The sequence below is a fragment of the Balaenoptera physalus genome (genome assembly GCF_965194825.1).
Source record: "Balaenoptera physalus genome assembly, chromosome: 17".
NCBI classification, from domain to species: Eukaryota; Metazoa; Chordata; class Mammalia; order Artiodactyla; family Balaenopteridae; genus Balaenoptera; species Balaenoptera physalus.
The window spans coordinates 15,697,500-15,715,285 of record NC_138895.1 but is presented as its reverse complement, the minus strand read 5'-3'; the positions used below and the strand labels follow the sequence as shown (position 1 = coordinate 15,715,285).

At 41.6% G+C, this 17,786-nt stretch overlaps 1 protein-coding gene across 10 annotated transcripts in view; it reads left to right on the top strand.

The window, feature by feature from the left end:
* Nucleotides 1-17,786, top strand: part of NCOA2 (nuclear receptor coactivator 2) — a 266,722-nt gene that overhangs the window by 155,504 nt on the left and 93,432 nt on the right. For all 10 annotated transcript variants that reach the window (XR_014255636.1, XM_082433594.1, XM_082433601.1 and 7 more), the window contains one exon: nt 15,858-15,962. Coding sequence is in view for 9 of the 10 variants with exons in the window: in XM_082433594.1 (XP_082289720.1) it covers nt 15,877-15,962 (86 nt within the window). In the remaining variant the exon portion in view is untranslated. The remainder of the gene's footprint in view (nt 1-15,857; nt 15,963-17,786) is intronic.

Genomic DNA, 17,786 nt, shown 5'->3' with positions numbered 1-17,786 from the left:
GTGCTCGGGTTCCTACTTACAGGAGTGGAGGAACCTTGGGGTTAAGTTTTGCGGAGGGAACTCTGTGAGAAGAGATGCGTGAGACCCACCTGACGGAGGTGAATCCAGCGAGGTAGGGAGGGACATGCGACGAGCAGAAGGGCAAGGGACTAGAGTTCTTGGTCCGTGAAGACCGGTTACCGAGGAGGAAGACAGTAGGAAAGCTAGCGTGCTAGGAAGCTGTGGGCCGGCAGTGGCTTTCGGGGGCCCCAGTTCTGGGTGACAGCAAGGTTCGGGAGTGATCGTAGGGGCAGTGGCCGAAGTGCAGTGGAGGTGACCTCTGTTGGAGTTGAGACAGGAGGGCCTGTGAGGATGTCACACAGATTGTGAGATCACTCCGGGTGGCGGCCAGATGTGGGCTAGAGAGGAAGAACTAATCAAATACCAATATTTTCAGTCAAGGTGGAAGATTAAGTGGCACACTGGTGCATCTCAGACCGGATCGTGGATAAGAGGGTGCTTTAAGACATGGGTTTCCAAGGAGCGGAGATTTTGATTCAAGGCCAGCCTTGTGATGGGGCAGCGGCCTAGTGGCAGCTCCGAGGAAGGCAGAGGGGGTCCCACGCCCTCCTCTTCCTGGGACATGTGTGACGAGAGGGCAGACGGCGTCTCCTGGAATGGACCGTGGGGAGGGCCTGTCACGAGGGACCAGAAAGGCGCCTTACACTGTTACGGGGTTAAGGAGGTGGGCGGATTTCTTACTACAGAGTAAGACTTGAGAGGCGCAGGAAGACCGGTAGCATGGAGTAGAACTGCTGTGGGTTGTATTTGGGAAGAAACACAAGACAGAAAAAGAAAGCTATTTAGATGGTGACCAAATGTGAGAGAAGTTTCATCTCTGCCCCAGTTCAAATACTGAACACATTAAAATAGGAAGATTGTGAGGGATTTTCCTTTCCTTTTTCTTAATTGTGTTTTTGTAGGTGTTCACATTGTTTTAATAATACAAAGATATTGAGTAAATAATGTCGTTGCGCTGGTTCGGACCTTTTATTCTAGTCTGCTAATGTTAAGATTTTCAGAAAAGTACTCTTATTATCAAACATGATAGGTATGCTTTGTGTCACCTGCCTATCTGATAAACAGGTTTTTTTTTTTTCCCCGAGTCATTGATTAAAAAAATAAACTAGACTGGAGAACCTCTCTTCGTTTGTAATAACCAGTTAACTAACACCCGGAATGTTATTCCACCAGCCTAGACTAACTCGCCATTGTCTCCCAGCCCAGTAGGTGTAAGTGCTCCTCTTCCTTTCCAGTCGGTGCTGGGCAGGCTTCAGCTGATCGCCTGGGGTCGTTCTGCAGGGGGGGTTCTCATTTCGTTGGTCTGGGGTGGAGCCTGGAAAGCCATGTTTTTAAAAAGTTCCTCAGGTGATTCATTATGAGCCACATCTGCTTTCATCTCTACACTAGCAGTGACTCCGATGCCTCACCAGCCTGAATATGCTGTGTGTGTGCCAGATCCCCGACTCCACATTCTTTCATCAGAGTAAACGTGAAATGCTTATAAAACATTCGAAAAATACTCAATTATTGGTAATCAGTTTAAATTAGAAAATAATGTCGTGCCATAGTCTTCAAATTTGCAAAGCATTTTTAAAAATCATAATATTCATTACTATTGTGAATTCTGGTAAGATGGGACCTCACATACCCTGCTGAGGTGGTTAGAAATTAGTACAGCCTTTTTGGAAAATAATTTGACAGTAAATATAACAGCTTTAAATATGGTCACACCGTTTGATCCGGTACTTACATTTCTGAGACTCTATTGTATTGACTGTTGATTATTATTAATCAGATATGTGGATCAGTACTTATATAAAAGATATTCATCACAGTGTTATTTATGGTGTTAAAAAATGGAAGCAAACTAAATGATTATAGAAAATGGTTAAATATATTATTGTACTTTAATATGACGGAATATCGTAGAGCCATTAAAAATTATGTTTATATAGACGTATTTAATACCATGGAAAAATCTTAGAAATAATAAGGGCATCTATAAAATTGTACCTGCAGTTTGTGGCACACACACACAGACACACACAGTACATTTTTTAAAAATTTTTATTTTATATTGGAGTATAGTTGATTAACAATGTTGTGTTAGTTTCAGGTGTACAGCAAAGTGATTCAGTTATACATATACATGTATCTATTCTTTTTCCAGTTCTTTTCGTATATAGGTTATTACAGAATATTGAGCAGAGTTCCCTGTGCCATACAGTAGGTCCTTGTTGGTTATCCGTTTTAAATAGAGCAGTGTGTACATGTCAATCCGAAACTCCCAATGCTGAGCAGAAATTTTTTTAATTTAATGGTTATTCTCTGTGTGGTAGGAATACATGCAATTTATTCTTTAGCATTTCATATTCTAAATTTTCTACTACGAGCATGCATTACTTTTATTAAGAAAAAATAATAAAACTTTAAAAAACAAAATTCTTGCTCGTATCTCTTTAGCAGAAAGAAGGAGAACAGTTCACGTGGGGTGAATCATTAGAGAAGTCACTCTTGCTCGTAATGGTCGCCAGTTTGTTTCCTAAATATTTGTAAACCATCCATTGACCTGTTCCACGACTCCGCAGGTTTTCAGTATCAGGCCTAGTAGCCTGTGGGGCTTGTTGTCGTCTTCTGGTTTTTTGTTTTTAGTAACTGCTTTATTGAGATACAATTCATGTAACGTAAGACTCACCCTTTGAAAGTGTCTGGTTCAGTGGTTTTTAAGTTTATTCACCAGTTGTGCAGCCATCACCACTATCTAGTTTCAGAACATTTTCATCAACCCGAAAAGAAACCCCGTGCTCCTTAGCAGTCACTCCCCCTCTGCCTTTCCCCTTAGCCCCTGGCAACCACTAATCTGCTTTCTGTTTCTGTGGATTTGCTTATTCTGGATGTTTCCTATAAATGCAGCTGTACCATAGGTGGCCTTTTGTAGTATCCGGTTAGCAAGCCTTCAGCCCCTCCTCCCTACGCTTCCAAACCTGTGGTGTGTACCGCTGCCCTAACTGTGGTCTGACCACCTCTGGCTGAGACCTTTCCACTGTGCCTGTGGTTTAGTAAGTCAACAGGGACTGCTACTCATTCTAGCATTTAGGGTTTTCTATATTCTGACGCTCCAAAGTAGATGCTTACTAAATACGTGGTGAATACGCGTGAATTCAGTGAATAAAATGTACTCTGCCTTACCTCTCCCTTTCCTTTTTTTTCAGAGCAGATTATTAATACTATGAGTTAGTCAGATTTCAGGTCACCGATGGGGCAAGAAACTTTCTCCCTGCAGCTGATGGCAGTGGTTGGCGGAGCTCAGCAGGCCTCAGCGTCCGGGCTTGTTAGACCCCGCCCGCCGCCAGGGTGCGTCCTTCAGGCCGGCTGGGTGGAGCCGGAGGGTGCGTTTCCCACAGCTCCCGGGTGGCACTGGGGGAGGTAGGGCGCAGCCAGCACCATAAGCAGGGCCTGACAGCATCCTGGGGGGAGAAGAGACTGGGTGAGGATGGAAAGACCCAGAGCCCCCCAGCTGTCGAGTCACATGGCCGTGCGGTCACCCGGCATCTCTGGCCCGACCGTGCTCTCTATTAAGCGCACCGCTTTGGCACCCTGGGGTCCTCGGACACCCTCACCACCACCCCAGCTTCCCTTTGAAATGTAGTACCCCTTCTTCAAAACCCAACTCGGCCATTCGTCAGACCTTCGCCGAGGCTCCCCACGACAAGAAGTGATTTCTCCTCGCGAGCACTTTGTATTTTTCGTGCGTGCTGGATTCCGCGTTAGTTTACTCCATACTTGTTTCTTCTTCCTAAATCTTTGATTTCTTGAGATTAAGTTCTGTTTCTTACTCCGTGATTGTATTACAGTGTCCAGAGAGCCCAGTAATTTGCTCTCGGCGGCTACTCAATAATTATCAGCGCAGTTGAACATCAGAAGGAAAGAAATGCAAATAGATTTTTAAATTAAAACCCTATAATTTAGGTTATATTTTTAATACCAAGAAGAGATCTTTATTAATTAGAAACTTAACCTTATATAAAATTTAATTGTCCGGGGCCCAAATATGTTTTTGCCCTAAGTAATAGGCATTACTCTGGATTTCGAAACGTTGCCTTAAAACACCAAACTAAAGAAGTCATATGCCTGTGTTATGAACATACATATATAATGTGTTGCGATTTCTCTGAGAGCTTAGTTTTTTCTACATCATTTATCCTAACTGGAGCCAGGGTTTGAGTTTCAGCTTAATGAATTCTCTTTTTTTCCCCGATACCAGGCAAAAGGAATATAATACAGTTACCTGTATCTGAGGTGTCAAGCAATTACCTTAATTTCTTTAAAGTTTTCATTTCATGCTTATTAACTTGCCAGTTATGGTTAAATAAGGTGCAGCAGCCTCACAGATCTTTATCCATAGCTGTAGGTTTTACAAAAACAATGATTCTTTTACTCTCTCAGTGCAAACACATTTTTAGGACTAATTGAAAAAAAAAGGTACAGAAGGACACATTCTCCAATAGGAGGAAGTTGTTTTAATCTTTTCAATGCCTGTTTGAGACCACCCTGATCTAGTCCATTAAATTATTATTTCTTTTTAATAAATTTATTTATTTATTTATTTTTGCTGTGTTGGGTCTTCGTTTCTGTGTGAGGGCTTTCTCTAGTTGCGGTGAGTGGGGGCCACTCTTCATCGCGGTGCGCGGGCCTCTCACTATCGCGGCCTCTCTTGTTAAGGAGCACAGGCTCCAGACACGCAGGCTCAGTAGTTGTGGCTCACGGGCCCAGTTGCTCCGCGGCATGTGGGCTCTTCCCAGACCAGGGCTCGAACCCGTGTCCCCTGCATTGGCAGGCAGATTCTCAACCACTGCGCCACCAGGGAAGCCCTAAATTATTATTTTTAACGCCCTTTAAGCTCATTTGGGTTTAAATCTGTATTAACTACCCAAAGGGTAATTAGAAGAAGCTCCATTCTTGAGTCCTGTTATAACTTTAGTTCCCCAAAATGCAGTAACTGCATCTGGAGCGGGAAGGAGAAAGCTCTCCATTGACAGCTCTCCAGGAAAGCTCTGCTCTTACAAAATCTGGCAAATCGAGAGGGCTCCCTAATTCTCCATGCCCCGATCCTGAGGTCAGAGGATTGGGCTCCGTTGTACAATCGCAATACTAACAATATGATTGCACTTCTACTGAGAGCTGTTTATGTGTTCCAAGTTTGAAACTTAAGCTGAAGTACAAATCTCTCCTAAACTCAAGTATGGTTAGTTTCGATAATTACCAAAATCCAATGTTTGAGAGTGAAGAAAATGGTTAAAGTAAGTGTTTTGACTTATAAGTTCAGGTGCCAAGGTAATTTTTAAATTCTTTTCAAATAATGAATTCTTGTAAATAGCTTTCTAAATTCTAGTAATTCTCAGTAAATCATTCTGTAGGTATGTGTTATTTGCAAATAAAAATGCCTAATTTGGCTTATTTTTGTAAGAACAAATTGGGGGAAGGGAGGCCTGTTGATCCAGAGCTGCCTTTTTCTATTTTTGATGGCAACCATTGCCTCATAGCAAATACTGTTTGGAGTTATCGTAACGATCTGACGAAAAGAAAGTTTGTCAGAATTTGTATGGTGAAAAAATGAATCAGAGGTCCTCCCACCAAACCAAGGTTTTTCCTCCTTGCTCACTTTCCACTTCTGTGGAAGAGACTAGAGAAAGAGCATAACAAAGTATTCCAGAAAAAGACTTCTTATATGCGAGACATAATTTAAACTGCCCCAAGGAGCTGTATAACTGTGATCCTTTTTTCTTCTCTAACCACAGACATTTCATTTGGGTCCCAAACGTTGTCCCTGGGACATGCTTAAAAGTTTTGCCCCTGCTTTGTCTTCTGTTTGACTGGAGACAAAGAACGCATAGGAAAGCTTGGAGTGAAATGAGGGTGAATGAGAAAAGGAAAGAGAGTGTCTTCCGTGGCATCTCTGGCGCCCAGAACCTGACGTGGGGGACAGCAGTGTGGGCCCACCTGGTCCATCAGGAGAATGCCCTGGACCCTCACTGGGAAGGAGGCAACTGAGGATGCAGGAGAAAGAAGCGTTATCTTAATCGCATGCCCTATGGGCCAGGGAACAAGTAGAAGGGAACCTCTAATTCTTCCTAGTGGAATCCACGAGGCCTGCATAAAGAAGATGGTTTTTCAGCTGAACTTGAAAGAGAAGATTTTCCTGAGGAAGAGCGATTTGAGTAACCTTTGCTGGAAGGCTCTTGTGATTTGGACATTGTTCTTGCTGTAGAAGAGTCGCATCTGTGGGAGAGAAAACATGAGAAAGTTACAAAAGTTAAGACTAGGATACAGTAATGAGTCCAGAATGACCAAGAGCCTCCACCTTTCTTATTTAGAAGAACTTGGGGTAGATTTGGAGAAATATAATTTGGTTGTAATAGAGTTTCAGTAGTTATAGAATACCGTTACAGAATATCCTTTGATTGGCAAAAGGAAATAAATTTATACTTTAAATTTCATTGCAAATACTTACCTGTAAAAGGGGGTCCAATTTCTTATTTTATTCACTTTAGGCATTTTTCGTGCCACTTACCATAGAGTAGCTTTACCTCATTTTATATGCAATAGGCTTCCTGAAAATGAGCACGTTAACAATTTGTATGTTTTAATATGCATCCTGGAGAGCCTGGTTATTTAAAAGAATCTCTGGTTTGCTTGTTGTTTTTGTTTTTTTCCAGTGGCACGGCCGGGTCTCCTTCCCTCCCTCCCTTCCTTCCTCTCCCTTTCCTTCTTTCTGCCTTTTGGTAAACTCATCAAAATCTGATGCGTTAATGAAAGGAAATTTGGAAAATGCAAACATTAAATTATACCCACAGTACTTGTTGAAACAATTTAACTGCTAATACATTGGTGAATTTTCTTCTAATTTTTTTCTATAAATTAATTTTTCTCTAACTGTAATTCACCATCAGCTTAGATTGTTTCATAAGCATTTACATGGTAGTAAATTCAACCTATAATAATATCTTACATTTATTAAATAAGCCCTTACTAGATGCCAGTCATTGTTCTATGCCCTTTACATTTCATGCTCTCAACAAACTTATAAAAGTATGTATTAGTATTTCTACAGTTTTAGAAATGAGGAAACTTAGGTCCAATGGGGTTAATTAGCATAATTAGCACAACTACTATGTGGTATTCCGGGCATTCCAAACCTGAGTTGACACCAGAGGATGTGCTCTTAGCCATTGCGTTGTATGACTTTTCCTGAATTTTGTTTTAATGGTTGCATAATAAAGACATTCTATTATGGATCTTAGAGTTCTGTTAGAAAGGTGTCACTCTGTCAAGAGAGAACTTTCCTGACCACCTAGGTAAAATGGCACTCCTCACCCCCATCTATTGACACGTTGTACTATCCTAGCCCTAGCCTTACCTATATATATACATATATATATATATATATATGTATATATATATATTTTTTATAGCTCTGATCACTACCTGATATGGTAAATTTTATTTGTTGCACTGTTTCTCTTATGGACAAAAGACTTGGTCTGTTTCGTTCGTTGCTGTATCCCCCGGTTCCTAGAACCATGCATGGCATGTAATACATATTCAGTTAAACTTATTGGAGGATTTCATGATCTATGCCTTCAGGTTAGCTTTGCATAAATTCTCATTTTCATAATCAACTTTCATTGGGGCTGAAAGGCTGGAACGACCACGTGATCTGCATTTCCCTCTGTAAGCCACAGGAACGCTAGGCTCCAAGTGCCCCAGGCTGGTGGGCAGTGCCCACCCCACACCTCTGCACAGCAGGCACGCTGCGTGCCTACCCAGAGCCGGCTCCTTGTCCAGACTGGTTTATGCTCGTTGCGCTTGTTATTGTAATCACATAATTTTATTAAATATTATGTAACTGATTGTGAGTGTGAAAAGGTACATATGTTTCTATAAAAACTAAGATGAATGCTTTGAAAAACTCAGTCAGATGGGCCAAAATTGCTTCCAAATAGGTATACGCAACACATCTATAAAAGACTGGGAAAAAATAATGAAAATCGATACCTCATGAGCACTTATAAGAACTCTAAGTGTCTATGAGTTCTAGCTCTATCTTATTTTATTTTATTTCTTTTAATTTATTTTTTATCTTTGGCTGTGTTGGGTCTTCGTTGCTGCCCGCGAACTTTCTGTAGTTGCAGCGAACGGGGGCTACTCTTCATTGCGGTGCGCGGGCTTCTCATTGCAGTGGCTTCTCCTGTTGCAGAGCACAGGCTCTAGGCGCGCGGGCTTCAGTAGTTGTGGCTCGCGGGCTTAGTTGCTCCGCGGCATGTGGGATCTTCCCGGACCAGGGCTCAAACCCGTGTCCCCTGCATTGGCAGGCGGATTCTTAACCACTGCGCCACCAGGGAAGCCCCTAGCTCTATTTTAAATAAACAAAAATTGGAAATAGTAGACAGTGCCTTAATGATAGGTCTGATTTATGTGAGAAGGACAATATGAAACCCCAATGGAGACTGATACTCAAATATATTATGTTTAAAGTTAAAACGAAATGATTTAACTAGTAGGTATCATTTTCTGTAATTGCTCTTGATAACTGGCTTTTAAAATTAACCAATTACTACTTCTGATTCTGTAGGAAAAGAAGGCTTTTACTATTTTGAATGAAACTCAGCGTTCTTGGTGTGCCAGAGAAAATTCCTAGCTGGTTTTATTACTTCAGTAACTTCATAATAAATTCAGTAATAATGGTAATGCTTCATTTTTCCTCAGGGAATAGTTGCTTATGAGCTGAGGCAGGATTTCCTTTCTGCAGTAGAACATGAGCTTCAGCAGGACAGGGGCTTTGTCTGTTTTGTTCCTGGCTCTATCCATGTCTACAACAGTGCCTGATGCATTAATTATTTATTGAACGGATAGATGAATGATTCTAGACATTTTTTAATAGTATTTTGCATTTTACAATGAAACTACTATATTTTTGGCAAAAAGTACTTTCAAATTACATATTCAGTGTTTATCAAATTAAGTTAAAATATACTGCTTTCTATAATTTACATAAGTTTACATTTCTCACTTCAGTGAAAGTAATTAAAGAATAGGAGCCTCAATGCTCACGTTGCAGTGGTTAAGAATTGAGGAGCTATTTGGATTCACTTATGAGCTCTAAAACTTCCTAACGATGTGGCCTCAGTCAAGTTTACTGTAGCTCTTCTGTACCTCAGCTTCCTCATCTGTAAAATGGTGATAATCATAGATTGTTATGGGAACTAAAGGTCTACCTATGTGTAAAGTACCTAGAGAATACCTGCCAAGATGGTAAGCATTCAGTAAATGATAGCTGTTATGATTACACTCGAGCGTGACTCCTGACCTGTCATTTATTATCTGAGCAATTTGAGCAAATTACTTATGGAAACAGGTCAGAGAGGTTAGATAATCTGTAAGGAGTGAGGGTGTGCGTGTGTGTGTGGGTGTGTGTGTGTGAGAGAGAGAGAGAGAGGGAGAGAGTGTGCGTATGTGTACGTGCACATATATAAAAAACATTAAAATGTAGGTTTTTAAACAAGAAAAGTGCTTAACGCTTAGTAAGTACTCAGTAAGTGTTAGCAAAAAAAAACAAAAGCAAACAACATATTATACTGTGGGAGAAGATTCTCATTTATTTATTTTAAAACTTTTTACAACTGGAATAATCAAAAATACTTTTTATGTGGGTATAGACTGTCTTGCCCTGTCCATTTCTGTAAGTTTTCTCATAAATTAGGAAGGTTTTTTTGAAGTCTCAAAGAAGTTTAAAATGGGTTTCAGAATTAAGAAAGAAAATTGAGTTTAACCTGGACAAGTTATGAAACTCTAACTAACACAAGTACTACGTTGTGGTTCTTAGTTTGATGACTTCTTTCCAGAATCCCAAGCCTTTGGTGAAAACTGGTTTTCCAAATATTAAATAGGGACTAAGTACACCCTACTTGAAGGGGCGAGAAGTGCTTACATTATGCAAGGAATGCAGTTCTTCCCCTGGTGTTTCCTCATCTGAGGCCTTGTTAAAACCTAGTCTTGCTATTCCTGGCTGTATTAGCACGGGCTGACGTCGCTGGGTGCAGAAGCAGCCCAGTGACTGGCTATATTAAGGAACTTAGCCTGTGAGAATTCAGAAAGTGGAAACCATCTTATGCCACTGATGTCAGAGTAGACGTTCTCTCCCCCCCACCCCCGCCCCGTTGGTAATGATAGTTTAGAACAGCTCTCTGCTACTGACATATCCTGCACCGAATTTTGCTAAGATAAGACTTTCAGAGAGGATTTTTCCTTCTTTAGGAGAGATGGAGATTATGGAAATGTTACAGCAAAATATTTGTGTAACCAGCGAAAATGAATTTAGCCATTTATTTGATTATTGCAGCATGTGTTAAAGAGCGGCTGCCGCCCATTTGCAGCCTAATGTGTTTATTACAGTCTTCCCAATGGCATCTTGAAGTGTCTTTTAGCTAAAAAATTCATGAGGATTATTGGCTTTCAGTCAGAAAATGGAATATGTCTTCTAGTTACTGTCTAATATACCACTTTAAGGCCATTATACAAAAGTAAATCTGAGAGTGGGGCATATTGAAAAGGAAGGAATTTTTAGCTTAAACATTTGTCTCTACACAGTTATTATGTTCCCGTGGAGTGAGAAACAGCATGAGAGAAGGTAGGTGTTGAAGCCATTTTACTTGGAGAAGAAGAGATGTAGTTGTGGTCTGTGGTGTTTTCTGAAATCCTGTATCCAACTGGAAACTGTTAGTGTTTTATTTTGGAAAAATCATCTCCTAATAATAGTATGTGTTTGAATTATTGAAGTTAATTTTAAAAATCACGTGTACAGTAAGTTGCTCAAAAGTAGTGAAGTATAACTGAGAATTTGTTTCCGATAAGATGCCCTTTATTCTGGATGTGTATGAAGGGAATCTCCTAAAACTTTGCAACTTACTGTATGAATTAATGTGCAGTTTTATGAGTCTCACTCTGTAAATACACACTGTAATGTGTGGGGTAAACTAAAATTTTATTGTATGAAAAGCAAGGAACAAAATAATATGTAAAGATGAAGTTAAAAGTGTTTCTATGATCCAGTAAAAAGTAACACTTTGGGGAAAATAATATATCATTTTACTAACTAAAATTTATTTTTGAGATATTGAATAGCCTCTTCTATCACTGTGTTAATGCATTACTTGTTTTGCCAGTGGGAAGAAAAAGTTTGATTTTTCTGTGTGCTCTCATCCCTGCATTCAGTAAATCTTCATAGTTCTGCTTATGTTGTGTTTGTATGTGTGATGCTTTCTTTGTTTGCTTGTTTGGATGAATCAACGATACATCCTTGCATATAATCTGTATACTTACTGCGTGGAAGATTTTTTTAACTCTTGCCAAGAGTTGGGGTCTTGCCAAAACATTGTTTGCTTTGGGTAATTTTGTTTAGTTGACACTGTTTAGAAAGTGGTTTTTCCCCTCCCCTGTCTTCACTGCTGTATCCTCTAACTGACGTCCAAGGATTGGCCCACTCCCTATTTTCTACCTTTCTCGGGCATCTACATCCTGAAAGCACATTGTATACATTTTAAAATTAGATTCTGTGTTTTTTTAGACTTATCAGAGTCTGATAAGAAATTTTGCTTCTGTAACATGAAGGGATCCTCCTGAAACACAGTATACCCTGAGGGAGAAATTGTTTCCAGTTTAGAATGAACAGATGTTTTTACTTGTGATATAGAAATAACGCATGCATCTAACTTTTGAGGTGGACTTCGGAGCGATGGAGGACCCTAAAAGATTATCCTTTCATAATTTAATAGAACAGAAATGGAAAAGTGCTTAAGTGAAGATGTATGTACACTTTTAATATTACTTGAGTATTTCTTAGTCTTGCAAAGTTTGTGAAGAATCAGACCACAGAGTACACAAGAGTGTCATCTGTCTCTTGTAAAGAGAGTTCTGGAAGGCCTTAGAAAGTATAGAAGCCTTTCTGGTCTCATATCAAGAGCTGGATGATTTATCAGGCAGCTCCTCCTCACGTAGGTGTTGATAAGAAAAGTTGTTCCAACAGCTTTGTATGTCATTTCATTATAAATTTCATCTCAAAGTGAGGAATTTCAGAGCAGGCCTAACTTTTTAAAAATACTTCTTGAAACTGGCAATAGAGATCTGATGTTTGATCACTTATTATGTTTGGAGTTCAGCAACAGTATTATCCTTATTTGTTCTTTAATTGAATTTGTTCAGCATATAAAAAAATCTGACAGCCTTACGGGCCTTGTTTGGAAGATGGCCAGTACTGATAAAAGATAAAATGCACATTATCATTTACATAAATTCTGGATGATTAACTAGTTTTAATGGCATGAGGCTGTACTGTGAGCAACAGCTTTGTTACCTTGTAAGTTGCATCGGCGAATTTCATGCATGAAGAGTGCATTTTTTAGCTGTATTGAGGGTTAACATTTTGTTTTGCCTTCTGTCATTATGCTAAGGATTTAACTGGCATTATTCACACACGTACCCGCCCAGAATATTGCTAATTTAAGAAAATCAAACATCAGTTCTTGTGGCTGTAAATCTTTCCTCTAACTGTCTAGTTCGTACAAGTTGATATCAGAGGATGTAAGGGAGGATGTGCTGTCACAGTGAAAGCAGGGCTATTGTTTGGTTCTAGATAACAAGAATGGACAAAGTGGAACTTCTTTTCCAGTCTTGTCCTTTCACACACACTCCCCACTCCGCCTGGCATCTGCTAGAAACTGGCTTGTTCTCCATGACTGTCATTTCCCATCAGATGTGACCCAGGAGTTTACTTGTGTCATTTTCAGTTTTTGTGATTTACATTGAACTCTTCAGAATTCAGAGTGAAATGCTCCAGAATGTTAATTTCATGTGAATGTTGAAAACATGCAGACCTTTTAAGAAACTATTAGTTTAGACCTGCTCACAAAATAAAATGTCTAAACCTTCAATGCTGCCCTTCTGTATTCTCCATCTCCTTCCTTTTCACTGGAAATTAATATTTAACTTTGATCTACAAAAATCCATTAAAGCTCATCTATCTATACAGTTTATTTTTTTAATTAATTTTTATTGGAGTATAGTTGATTTACAATGTTGTGTTAGTTTCAGGTATACAGCAGAGTGAATCAGTTATACATATACCTATATTCACTCTTTTTTAGATTCTTTTCCCATATAGGTCATTACAGAGGATTGAGTAGAGCTTCCTGTGCTATACAACAGGTCCTTATTAGTTATCTATTTTATATATAGTAGTGTGTGTATGTCCATCCCAGTCTCCCAGTCTATCCCTCCCCCCCGTTTATTTTATTTTCGATGATTTTTCTATGTGTACATGCACCCTGGAAGCCATAGATCTATCTGTCTCTGGTTCTTATGGGTTACTTGGGTGGGAAAAAAATTGACTCCCCTAGTGCACGCACACACACACACACACACACACACACACACACACACACACACACACGCTCAGGCGTGAAATACTAGCACTTGCTGCCAGCCAAGCCTCCACAGGGCGTTAAGAACATCAGTTAGAGCAGTCTGGGTTAGAGCCCCTCAGTTCTTCTCTTTGAGTACCTCACTGATGAGGGTCCTGTCATTTGTTTGGTTCATCCACTCAGGAGCAGGGCTTAAATCCACGTGTCTGCGGTAACATTACATCTACTTCTGGCCCCGTGGCAGGCAGGAGGGAGGCACGCAGGAGCCGTCCACTGCCTGTCACCACCTTCCCCAGCCTCCTCCTCTCCCTGCTCCAGCACTAAATTCACTTTTTCCTTTTCTTCTCCGTCTGAGAGTCTGTCCTTTTTTTCCCTGAGAGATGAGCAGTGATTCAGACAGGGCATCCCCAGCCTGATGGCTGCGGCTGGCAGAGGGCATCCGCCTGTCCCCAGCTTGGCCAATGACTGCAGACCACCCTCCCCCCAGTCCTTTTTCTTCCCTTTGGTGGTTTAAAGGTTGGTTGGCAATGTGTCCTGGGCATCCATAGCCTAGGAAAGTTGCTCAGAAAAGAGGACATATGGGGCAGACACAGAAGAGCAAGCAAGAATGTTTGAAAAGCTGAAATTTTTAGGTTTTGAGGAAGTGTGTTTAAGGTACCATCACATAAAAATAAAACGGGAAAGTTGGCGTTTAAATAACTTAGTTCAAGCGGAAAATAATGATTTTTTTAAAATATTTACTTATTTTATTTTTGGCTGCGTTGGGTCTTTGTTGCCGTGCGCGGGCTTCTCATTGCGGTGGCTTCTCTTGTTGCGGAGCACGGGCTCTAGGTGCATGGGCTTCAGTAGTTGTGGCTCGCGGGCTCTAGAGCGCAGGCTCAGTAGTTGTGGCTCGCGGGCTCTAGAGCGCAGGCTCAGTAGTTGTGGCTCGCGGGCTCTAGAGCGCAGGCTCAGTAGTTGTGGCTCGCGGGCTCTAGAGCGCAGGCTCAGTAGTTGTGGCTCACGGGCTCAGTAGTTGTGGCTCGCGGGCTCTAGAGCGCAGGCTCAGTAGTTGTGGCGCACGGGCTTAGCTGCTCCACGGCATGTGGGATCTTCCCAGACCAGGGCTCGAACCCGTGTCCCCTGCATTGGCGGGGCATTCTTAACCACTGCGCCACCAGGGAAGCCCAATAATGATGTTTTAAAGCTACAAATGGAGTGGTTTGTGAACCAGACGTGGGTAGATACAAGTAAAACATAAAGCCTTCTCAAATGGCTTTAGTGCGCTTGGACCAGCGCCCGGGCGCTCCTGCTTCACGCCTCGCTTCCCTCCAGTCGCCTGTTGAAAGGCGTCAGCGCTGTCCCTTCATGCAGAGTTACAATTATGAGATATATATTTTGGGAAAAGTAAAAGTAGATGATGCTGGTGCTAATGTTAAAACCCAAACTGAGTATATACGACTTGAAGGAAAACAGTCACTTATTTTAGTTGTCTGTCGAGAAGCTTTCTGAGCTTTCTGGTAATATTCAATACTATACTTTTTAATACTTTTGGGGGGGGGTGGCCATTTTTATCAAAAATGGCCTCCTCCATTAGGGTCAGTAATGTTCCTGATCTTTTGAGTGCATCTTAAGACCTTGGGAGATAGCAGCTAGACTCAGCTGAGGGAGGGAGGGAGGGTCAGGGGTGGCAGGATGTGAGAGGAAGCCACTGCCCAGGGAGGGAGCTGCCAGGAGAGGGGGCCCTGAGGAGGGAGCAGTGAGCAGCCGATGCAGGAGGAGACCCCAGGGAGATGCCAGGGAGGCGGGAAGATCCTGTGTTTGAGGGGCCTTGCTCGCCAGGACAGGGGTGTCAGAGCGCCCTGGTCGGATCTGGAAACGTTCAGCTTGGTGGCGAGGCACTGCCTCTTCCCGGGGCTGTTCTTCATGGGTGAGTGATTGCAGCACAGACTTGACATTGGCCAACCCCAAACAGAGAGTGGGAGGAGCCCCTTATGGCACCTGTAGCTCCCACATGGTGCAAGATCGCTCCTGAAACTGGAGGCTGGCCGCAGAAACGCAAGACTAGCAGATTGTATATAGTTCAGGGTGCCGTTGAAATACAAGCCCTGTTCAAAGAGTGGGCCCATTGAGGTAGGCTTGTTTGTTTTTTAGTTGTTTACCTTTACATTTGCTTAACTTAAGCACAGTTACACAAAAAAATTATATATGCCTTTTCACTGGGAATTATACATGCACATAAATCAAAACAATGTGTTAATTACTGTTGTCAAATTTCTGATTAAAGCCATAGCTTTTTTTATTGTTGGTAAGTTGATCATCAGCTCTCTTCACTTGTTTTCTCCTTGTTTTCTGTTTCAGTTGCTGATATGTGTTCAAGATGAGTGGGATGGGAGAAAATACCTCTGACCCATCCAGGGCAGAGACAAGAAAGCGTAAGGAATGTCCTGACCAGCTTGGACCCAGGTTAGTTTCTCACTGAGAACACAACCAGTGTTGCCCATGAAAGCCACATGCGTGAGCCTTTGATATTTTATCACATTGATTTCACACCTGATTCAAATGCTCTTTGGTTTTTCTCCCTAACTGTCAAGGCTTTGGACAGTTATGTATTATTTAGCTTACGTTTTAGATATGCTAATCGGTTACAGATTTTATTATTCTTTACAAGAAGAGGAAAGCTACATACTTCTGGGTCCCCTGTGTACTTTGACTATTAAAACCAGTTTATTCTATATAATCTTGAATTTTTCACATTTTTACTCCTGTTTGCTTTTAAGAATGTCATAATGACAAGACAACCCACAGTAAAAAAGTTTGCTGTTATATTTATACTGGCTTTTATTCTTTCTTTCTTTTTTTTATATTTAAGAGCAAGAAATGAAATGTTGAATCCCCTTGCTTTTGAGTTGGTGATAAAGACTGTGGGTCTTCAGTGAATAAAACAAATAATTTTAAAACAAGTTGCATATCATATGTTATGGGTGGAAGTATGAATTTTTATAACCTCCATGCAGGGTAGTTTAGCAGTATCTGTTAAAATTATAAATGCATATCTTCTTTTGAACTAGCAGTTCCATTTCTAGGAATTTTCCGACAATATACTTTGACACATGCAAAATGATGTATATATGAGGTTGCCCATTTCAGCGTTGATTATAAGCACAAAAGATTAGGAAAAACCTAAACAGCTGTGATACATCCACACACATACAGCTCTGAAAAAGAATGAGGACACTCTTTATGGATCGATTTTAACAATATCAATATCTCTTAAGAATATTGTTATGGAGAAAAAGCAAGGTTCAGAAAATCTTTATGGAGTCCTACCATTTGTATAGAAAAGGAGGAGAATAAGAATTCTATATATTGTTTTAGGATAATTAAGAAACATAAGAGTCGTCACCCATTTGGGAGGTGAGGACTAGGCAAATAGGGAACAGGGGTAGAAGAGAGACTTCATTCTTTGATGATTTAAATCCTGTAAATGCTTTTTAGAAGTTAGACGGCCACTTCTGTTCTGCGGCCAGTAGAAAGATCAGATGAGGAACAGTAGGGAAGAGGACTAGGAAAAGAAGGAGGGGGCTTCCCTGGTGGCGCAGTGGTTGAGAGTCTGCCTGCCAATGCAGGGGACACGGGTTCGAGCCCTGGTCTGGGAAGATCCCACATGCCGCAGAGCAACTGGGCCCGTGAGCCACAATTGCTGAGCCTGCGCGTCTGGAGCCTGTGCTCCGCAACAAGAGAGGCCGCGACAGTGAGAGGCCCGCGCACCGCGATGAAGAGTGGCCCCCGCTCGCCGCAACTGGAGAAAGCCCTCCCACAGAAACAGAGACCCAACACAGCCAAAAATAAATAAATAAATAAATAAATAAATAAATAAATAAATAAATAAATAAATTTAAAAAAAAAAAAAAAGGAAGGAGGAAGAGCAGAAAGCCGTTCCATTTTCCCCGTCTAGTCGCCAAGCAAAACAAGACGATTAAAGGGCCACCGTCCACGCCGCAGCCCCCATCTCCTGTGTGCGGCCTCTAGGTTCCCTGGTCCTTCCTGGCCAGCCTCAGCCTTCTGTCTATCAAACCGCCTTCAGGGCCCGGCGGTCCTGGCTGAGGAGGCCAGCTGGTAAGCGGAGTCTGTCCTCTCACCAGTGCTCTGCTGGTTCTCGGGTGAGCACAGCGCCTGCCTCCCCGGGCCTTGGAACACAGCGCCTCCTTCTCACCCATGTGGCGTTTAGTTGGCATCTTTGGGGGGGGCGGGGGTGATGGAGGGAGGTGTAGGGGGTAGAGAGGTTCA